A 9430-nucleotide genomic window follows, 5' to 3' on the forward strand; every position below is an offset into this window, starting at 1 on the left:
CTGGCAGGTCAGCAGAGATGGATGAACGGTGAAGAGACAGGAGGAGAAGAGGTGGCGGAGAGGAGCCAGGAGAGAAACAAAGAGGCAGGATGTGAGGGTAAGCTGAGAGCTGTAACGTGAATATTTCTAGGATTTGAAGGTGTGTCTGTGTGTGTGTGTGTGTGTGTCTGTGTCTGTGTCTGCGTGTTTCTGCGCACCTGCCTCATTGCGTGCATTTCTGAGCAAGTGTCTCATTTTCAAATCTTTCATCCTGCCCCTCTGAAAATAAACAAGAGATCATTCTCCATATCGCATGACTGTAGAAGCGAGCCTGGCAGGCAGCGGTTCAGCATGCCTGTGATATTGTGTGAAAGCAAAGAGACGAGAGGCAGGCTGCAACAAATCCACCCAGGCAGCAAGCGACAGGGAGTGAGCCAGGGGATGGATGGTCCCTGGCAGCTCGCTCATGTTGTCTTAAATACAGGGTGCAGCATGGATACACACACAGACATACAAACAGCTGAGGGGGACACAGTCTGATTTGGGGTCAGCATCAGGTATCTGACAGTCATCGATTGACTTGTAACCTCGACCCTTATCGTCTGCCTGCGTCACCTTCTGGCCCCCTACCAATACGAAAGCTGACACTGGCTCCTCAGGAGGTAATTGTATCCAAAGAGGTCCAGCTTTCCCTGCCATGCTGAGACCAAATCCCCCTTAAACACATGGGACTGCATCTGGCATATCAGGGGATGTTTTCACAGATTCAATTTATGAAGTAACTGAATACAAGAAATAGACAACATGGTCATGTTGGACCTTTTAAATGAAAGAAGATTTTGCAGAAAGACGAACACGCACAAACCTTTGAGAACATCAGATTTGTGTTCCCAAAAGAAAACATCCCATTACTTTCTCTTCTCCTCCCTCTTTGCCTCTGCCACCCCCCCCCCCCCCCCCCACAGTCCTCGCCCTTTTTCCCCTCCCTTTCACCTCTCCTCTCTTCCCCTCTCTTCCCCTCTTTCCCTCCTTCCGTCCCTACCAGATTGTATAAATATCTGTGAGCTGTAGGGGAGAGCTCAGTGCAACAGACCTGTCCACAGAGGAGAGAAGAACAAGAGGAGAACAAGAGAAGGGAGGGGAGAAGCTGACACTGATATCAATAGGAAAAGAAGAGATACCTGAGAGGAGATTGCAACAGAAATTTGTGATTTAAAGGAGAAATCCACCTGACAGCTGAGAAATAAAGTAATCCTTCAGAAAGAGATTTAAGAATCACCAGTATGTTCCTCTTCCTCTCGTTGTGCCTGTGTGGTCTTCTGCTGCAAGGTGATGCACAAGACCGAGCTGCTTTGTGGAGGGGGAATGACAGAAGTGGGAGATGCCAGTACACCTTCTCTGTACCCAGCCCCACCGAAACAAGCTGCCCACAGACCGGGGGCCCAGAGGTGGAGGGCCTGAAGGTCAGGCTCAACCTGCTGGAGGTGATGGTGTCCCGGCTCACTGGAGGGGACACTGGGGCTCCCCAGGGTGGTGATTCCAAAGCTCAGTCTGCACTACAAGAGGCGCTGAACCGGGCCGTGGGGGAGAAGAACCTTCTACAGGGGGAGAAAGAGCGCCTACAGAGAGAGTTGGAGGGGCTTCAGCGTAGGGTGGAGGATATGAAGAGGGAGACGGAGAAGCTGAGGAACAGACCCTGTCCTCCACAAACCCCCATGGTGCCACCCAACCCCTCTCTGCAGGACAGTGGCATGATGAGACCTGCTGGTGGTAAGGGACACACTCAAGACCACCACACACATTCAGAGCTATTACAAAAATATGCAAAGCTTGACAACATTTACATCACTGAATATTCACTTGTTATAAATGTTCCACTTTTAGATAAAGGTGTAATATGTTTTTATTTTCTATAAAAACATTCCCTGTCCATCCTGCAATTAGGATTCCCAACTTAATGACCTCATTGGCTGCAGACATGTTGTGTTTGTGTTAAAATACAAGATGTATTTGGTGACTCTGAATGACAGATAATGGGTTAATTGGAGCAGAGAAGCGATGACACATGAATGTCATCTATGTATGGAAGAACATGCACGTGTGAAGCCATGCAAAATTCCAGTGCAATGCCTTATGTGTGTGTGTGTGTGTGTGTGTGTGTGTGTGTGTGTGTGTAAGTGTGAGGGAGGAGGAGTGGGATTCTCGTGTGTCCACAAAATCCATTAACGAGAAAACGGGGGATTAATATGAGTTTTCGTAGTCTTATAATGGCTCAGGTTTCTGCTGCCCACTTCCTGCCTGCATTTAAGGGTGACGGTGGTCCAGGGAGGGTCGGATGAGTATTTATGAGCAGGTCCTGCTTTCTTTATGACTGGTGTTTCCCTCTGCATGGCAAGGAGGGTGCGAATAGCCCGGCTGAGGAGGAGGGGGGGGGGGCTGAAATATGATGCGCACTCTGGAAGTGGAGGTTCCGTGCCCGGGTCTTATCACAGGGCTTTTGATGACGCCGGACACAGAGAGTCTGGTGGGTCAGGGCTGGTGGGGATGACGGGGTGGGGTCACAGAGGGCTTGAGGCCAGAACTCTCTACTTCTAAAGTGCAGGAGGCTCCACAGAGCTCGGCACTTATCTTGGAGCCTATAAAGTTAAGCTCTGGTATTCTGTGTGTTTGCAGTGGCCAAACATCCATCTAATTAGCCTCCGAGCTCGCCTATTCTGTTCACCCACCTTCATCATATTGGTCACCATCCCCCCCTTTCTTTTTGCAGTGAAACCATCTCTCTGTTTGCCCACCTGGCTCTCAGAATCAATTGCTGCTCATGAAGCTGAGATTCCCAGCAGCAGTAAATCCTTCCTGCTTCCCTCTGCATCAGGATAGCTTAAATATTCAGGATAGTCTCCTGCATCCTCCAGGTTATCTGCTTAGCTCCTCATGTTCGCACCTGCAGACTGAAATACACAGAGAGGGCCCCTCGGGGTGAGAGGCAGATGTAGAATAGATCACAGTGAGAGGAACACATGCAGAACCAGAGGAGAGAGGAGATGAGTGTCAAACCATTTGGGCAATTTCATACAGTATTTAAGATGTAAGGATGCAACTTTGACAGGAACATTTTTATTTATGTTTTAAAACCCAAGCTTTGGTTATGACCTTTAGTAAGACTTGACTTTCAAAACACACAGACTGATATTCTTCATTAACTTATATTTAATGACTTTAAAAATAGATCTTCACATAGAATTCATACCACTAGTGACAACACAAGCCAGCGAGCCTCTGCGCTAAAAATGGCGACATTCTTTTTAAAGGGAGACCTGGTCTGTGCTGGACGGAGAACTAAGACAAATCTAAAAGTAGACAAACAACATTCAAAACATGAAAGACAAAATCTTTTAAAATCGGTGAAAATGGAAATGCGCTTCAACTGGATGCAGCTTAATGGCCCACATTTATTATTATTAACTCAACAAAATTCATTTTTAGATTAATGTCAGTTAGAGAGAAAAATCAGTTTCCAACATTTCCAGTTTCCAGCCCATTTCCTAAATGTGCAGCCAGTAGGGAATGCAGTCATAAATAATGCTCAATGAACTCCTGAGATGTCTCAATCACTCGGATAGCTAGTTTGTGGCCAATTTTGAGTCAAATGTAAATGTTTGCTACATCTGCATGTGAGTATAAATAAGTTACACACTGAGGCCTGGATTATGAATACAGAGGGGAAATAAATTTGTATTCCAGGTGCAAAATGTTGCATGACAACACCCTTACAATGGTGCAGAGGTCAACCCTGTAAAGGACCAGATCTAAATGAGATCTAACATGTCTGCTGAACCCTGCTATCGGGCAATAATTAAACTGTCTCTCCTCTGGGAAATTTGGACCCTGAGGTTTATGTTATTCTACTTAGTTCCATCCCAAACAAAGAGGCAGGAAGCGAGGGCACATATGGCACACACACTGAGGAATAGACAGTAGGAGAATGTGGCTGTTTACCTGCAGTAATGATGATGAATGGCTGTGTCCTGTGGGAACCGCCTCATAACTGACAGTGAATCATTAAACCCCCCCCCCCCCCCCCCCATAACTAACCTCCAAACACTACAGACCCTTTTGTTTTACAGACTTACAAACAAGCTCAATCTCTAGCTTCAGCTTTTACAAACATTTCATGCTTAAAACATGCTTGTAGTGACTGGTTTTCATCAATGTGACCCCTAACCCAACCTCATGCTCCTCTCTATCAACACAGAGTTACCTTCCAGATGCTAACGTTTAAATGTTTTCTGCATCATTAGGACTCATTATGCGCCTGAAATTACCGGGCACTGCACGTGCAAAGGCACCGCAGGCATGTGCTCACACAAAAGTAGTCACTGATGGACACACAAACATATGCCATGTATTAATTTTCATGAAAACAATTGAAGAAGTTCATTTTTCTTTTGTAAACATCAGCATCAAGCCTTGGGGGAGTACACTGTTTATAGACTGTGTTTGACATTGCTGACCTTTTAGATTAATGGTTTGAGGGAAGGTAGAAAGAGCCAAATGTGAAAATAAAGACAGTGCTGGGAGATAAATAGGGGAGAAACAAGAGGAGCAATGAAGAAAAGAGAAGAGAAGAGGAGGTTGATATCTGACAGTGATACAGGGGAAGCGGAGCCAAACGGTCGGTTTGAAGTTTTGCAGACGTGAAGTTGACAGGACTGGGTTGGGATGAGGTGTCAAGTGTGTCGTGTGTGTGTTATGGTCGGCCAATCTACCGACTGTCTGACTCCAGAGCAGCTGGGAATCCGTTCAGGGGTGTTTGTTTCCTGCTGCCACATTCCCTGCTCTCATTAGAGCTGTAGCCATGTTTGGGGACACAAACACAAACCATTGTGCGCTTACATGCAGAGTGTGCTGCAGAAATCGCTTAACTGTGTATGTGTGTGTGTGTGTGTGTGTGTGTGTGTGTGTGTGTGTGTGTGTGTGTGTGTGTGTTCAGGTTCCAGTGCGTTGTCTCACCTGATGAACAGGCCCAACAGACAGGGAGACAGCAGCAGTTTGATAGGTAAGTTATCTGCAGGATCATGGATCATCTCCACTTTCATGTTATTTTATTCAATTTGATCAATTTCTCTCTCTCTCTCTCTCTCTCTCTCTCTCTCTCTCTCTCTCTCTCTCTCTCTCTCTGTCTCTCTCTCTCTCTCTCTCTCTCTCTCTCTCTGTCTCTCTCTCTCTATCAGACTCAGCATGGCAGTACGGATCTCCAGGCTTTCAGGAGATGAAGGCTGAGGTGACGGAGGTTCCTGCTCCTGACAACACTGAAGAATACACAGGTCTCGTCTCCAGCTTTAAATAAACTCTGCTTCAATTCAAATACCTTACCAGTGCTTTTTTAGCTCCTTCACCACAAATCACATACTCTTATCACAAATACCAAACCATGCTGCTGTGATTTAGACATTTGAATGAAGTTTTTTTATACCATTTAAAGCCTCCACTGCCCTACATTCATTTCTGTACAATAAAAAACATCTAGTAGCAGACTTCTTTAATCTATAACAGCACACATCAAGTCTGCATTCAACTTCTGATAGGCAAGGCAAGGCAAGGCAGTTTTATTTATAGAGTGCATTTCATACACAATGGCAACTCAATGTGCTTTACATAAAACAGAAAAACATGTAATTTGAGAAACATTAACCCCCCCCCCCCCCCCCCCCCCAATAATAAAAACAAAGTACAGAAAAATAGAAAGACAGTCATAGACAGTCTGTAGTTTAAAGGCCATTGCTTCAACAAAAAGTCTTTTGGAAATATATTTCAAAATGAAAATGAAGGAAAAAAACCTATAGCTCTACTATTTTATTTATTTTTTCTTTTTATTTGGTAATTTCCAAATTTCCGTTGTTTTATTTGTTTATTGCCAAAAATAAGAAAAAAAAGTTTTTATTTTGCACATACACAAAAGCTAAGATCATATTTGTGCATATGAACATTTAATGAAAGAAAACAAAAGTTTGTCTGTTGCCAGCAAGGAAAAGAAACAGTATAACAAAAATTTTAAAATGGTTGTTAAAGATGTAAAGCACACAAGAGGAGCTCACACTGCAGTATACACCCTTCTCCCTCCTCTCCCTTCTTCCACTGACCTGGCAAACATGACACTCGCCCCCCCTGCTGACAGCCTCAAAGCAAATACTGCTATTAATACTGCAGCATTTGGGGCGAGAATACCAGAGTCGTGCCAGTGTGAAAGTATGAGGGCCCGAGTTTCATGTTAGTCTCGTAAATGTAAAGGGAAAGCACTTCTAACAAGGATGTCACACACACACACACGCACACACACACATACACACTGTTGGATTTCCCACAACCACATCAAGTTTTATTGTTTTAAGAGATCATGAAAATGCAACATGCGCTCAACACGTGAAGTCATTCAATCCGGTGAGGCTGCGCCAAAGTGAAGCAACACAGCAATGGGTGTATTTATAAGGCATATTCCCATCTAACCCTAAATCTGGTGCTACATCCTGGACCTGAGAATGAGGGTTTATTTTAGGAAGTGGTAAATATACAGGCTGTCTTATCGTTTTTCCAGTAAGAGAAGCAGAAGAAGAGAGATCCTGCTTAGGATGAGTTGTAGCACAGCTGCTGCTCTCATGGTTGGTGACTCAGAAATACTTAACAGAGATGTCAGGCAGCATCCCTAGACCTGCTGTCCTCCTCCATGATGACAGATGATGATTTTGGATTACCTAGATCTGACTGTGTGATGAGTATCCTGAAGCTGGAAACACACCAGATGGAATTACAGAAACATTACAACACTGATTTGACCAGGATTATGGAAAGTCTGTGTTGTGTTTATAACCAACACTTTACCTTAACCTCAGCCCAACCTGAGCCCCAACCCCAACCAGCCATAACCCAAGTCCTAACATCAACCTCAGGGGCCAAGGCTGCATTAAAATAGAGTATTTGAAAAGGAAATAGACTTAGGTATAAGACCGGTCTCTGTAAAACAGGGCAAAGTGCCAACAACAGTCAGCATGTGCTATCTTGACAAAAAGTTCTTGATAGTGACCAAATGTCTCACAGATCTCTTTCCCTCATTTCCTTTTCATCCTGCTCTCAGGTTGTGGGGTGCTGGTTTCAGTGGGTGAGCCGGTCACTCACAAGAAGGCCGACAGCATAGCGGGTAAATATGGTGTTTGGATGCAGGACCCTGAAGCTGTGCCTCCATATGGAGCCAACATGATCTGGCGCATTGACACTGTTGGCTCTAACGTCAGGCAGCTGTTTGGGTATGAGGACATGGATCAGCTCTCTAAAGGCTTTCCATCCAAGGTAGGAGTCAGATGGTCGATGTTAGTAAAAGCAAACAAAGCCTTCTTTGTGAGGTTAACCCATGTTCTTGTTTAATGTTTTCCCCATACAGGTGCTGCTGTTGCCAGAGTCGGTGGAGAGTACTGGTGCCACTCTGTACAGAGGCTCTCTGTACTATCAGCGACGTCTCAGCCGCACACTCATCCGCTTCGACCTCTCCTCTGAGACCGTTGCAGCCCGTCGTGACCTCCCCCATGCCAACTTCCACGGCCAGGCCCCCTACTCCTGGGGAGGCTACACGGATATCGACCTGGCCGTAGATGAGCAGGGTCTGTGGGCCATCTACTCCACCAACAAGGCCAAAGGAGCCATCGTGATCTCGCAGCTGAACCCACACAATCTGGAGGTGAAGAAAAGCTGGGAGACAAACATCCGGAAGAACTCTGTGGCCAACTCCTTCATCATCTGCGGCAGGCTGTACACCGTGGCCAGCTACACGTCCCCCAACACCACCCTCAATTACATGTACGACACTGAAAGCAGCCAGGGAAAAGCCATAGCCATCCCCTTCAGGAACAAGCACCGCTACAACAGCATGGTCGACTACAACCCGACTCAGAGGAAGCTGTTCGGCTGGGACAACTTCCACATAGTGTCCTATGATGTCCGGCTGGGTCGCCCGCAGGCCAATTGAGGCCGCCATGAGTGACTGTTGAAAAGTGACATTTGCTCACCTGTTCCCGCTTCAGAGACTCCGAGCTTTAGGCCACAATGTGTGTGATAGCAGCAACTAGAAACAAGACACCACCAGAATCCATGTAGAAGTGCCAAAGTACCAAACTCCAGAGTGAGATGAAGAAGTTTGAGGAACAGTGTCCCCCCTTTTTTGCCCCCTCATTGGGAGGCCTTTTGCTATGGCACAGTCCACACACGTTTTTAGAGAAATTATTTTTGTACCGCATTTCAGTCAGATGTATGAATTTGTTTTCTTGTTAAGCTATATATATATATATACTGTATATATCTATATATTTGATGTCTCAAAGATGAAGCAATTGCTGTTGCTCAATTTCACTTGCTAAGTGGGAAAATGACTCCATCTTATCCACAACTCAAACTCTGTCTGTGGTATTATGCCCCTTACACTGTTTCACCAGTCAACATCTTTCATCAAATAAACTGCTCTCTCACTCAGCATGTATTGAAATATTGCATGTACTTGTACACTGTAGTCAACATTGCTAATGTTGAAATTCATCATGAAATAAACTTCTTAAATTACAGCAGTCCTGTTGTTTATGTGGTCTTATACACCTCAGACACATACCAGTAACATTTTCTGATTAGTCACCCTTTTTAAAACAAGCTTTAACTAATGGCTTTATTATTGGTTAACAAGTCATAATTCACTTGTTGCTGCCCAGTGGAAATCAATTACCTTTAAATTTTACCTTTTCAAGTAGGTGTTTTTTTAAGAACTTTTTGACTTTTTGGGGATTCAGACCCCTTCACTTACTGGATTTTGTAGTTCAGTGCATCCGGTTTTCTTTCCTTGAGATCTTGATTGGAGTCCACCAGTGGCATACTGGACTGATTGGGCATAATTTAGTATATATGGACCTACAATTCATACTTCATGTCAGGATAAAAACCAAACCATGAAGTCCCAGAACTGTGTGTAGACCTAGGCAACCAAATCTACATTTATATACAAAGTGTGCATAAAGTATCTTGGACTCACCAGACCTGGTTTTCACAGGACTGTAAGTTAGTGTAAGTCAGTTCAAAACTTTTGGATATAATGTTCTCTCTGACTGTTCAATAATTAATTATCAAAACATATAATATATACACATTTGAGTAAGTTGCATATAATTGCCTCCTGTTAATAAAGTCTGAAGATGGGAATTTTAATACATTTTGGAGTCCAGATGAATCGCAGCCCTTTTTCAGAAGGTTAGAGGTCAAACAATCTACTGAAGGGGTCTTTATAAACTGAAGAATTACCATCAAAGGCAATGGCTTATAGCTGATCTATAAAGCATTCATAACCAGTTTGTCCATTTATTTATTTTTTTTTATAACTAACGTATAAACCCTTTGTACAGGGTGTCTTATTACAAAGTGGTAC

General features: G+C 44.3%; 1 protein-coding gene across 1 annotated transcript; it reads left to right on the forward strand.

Annotated features, from left to right (window-relative positions):
- Window positions 1–1079: 1079 nt before the first annotated feature.
- myoc (myocilin) lies at window positions 1080–8576 on the forward strand. The gene is made up of 5 exons (XM_053322298.1): window positions 1080–1749; window positions 4970–5035; window positions 5211–5303; window positions 7109–7320; window positions 7412–8576. Exons 1-5 carry the CDS (start codon window positions 1263–1265, stop codon window positions 7991–7993), a joined length of 1440 nt encoding a protein of 479 aa, XP_053178273.1. The 5' UTR covers window positions 1080–1262; the 3' UTR covers window positions 7994–8576.
- Window positions 8577–9430: the final 854 nt, after the last annotated feature.

Source organism: Scomber japonicus, chromosome 7 (genome assembly GCF_027409825.1).
Source record: "Scomber japonicus isolate fScoJap1 chromosome 7, fScoJap1.pri, whole genome shotgun sequence".
Taxonomy (NCBI): Eukaryota; Metazoa; Chordata; class Actinopteri; order Scombriformes; family Scombridae; genus Scomber; species Scomber japonicus.

Bases quoted from the DNA above. Each gene is read 5' to 3' on its own strand.
- myoc (XM_053322298.1), top strand. From the start codon at position 1,263: ATGTTCCTCTTCCTCTCGTTGTGCCTGTGTGGTCTTCTGCTGCAAGGT. The intron at 5,036-5,210 runs GTAAGTTATCTG...TCTCTCTATCAG, and splicing joins AGACAGCAGCAGTTTGATAG to ACTCAGCATGGCAGTACGGA. The intron at 5,304-7,108 runs GTCTCGTCTCCA...TCCTGCTCTCAG, and splicing joins CAACACTGAAGAATACACAG to GTTGTGGGGTGCTGGTTTCA.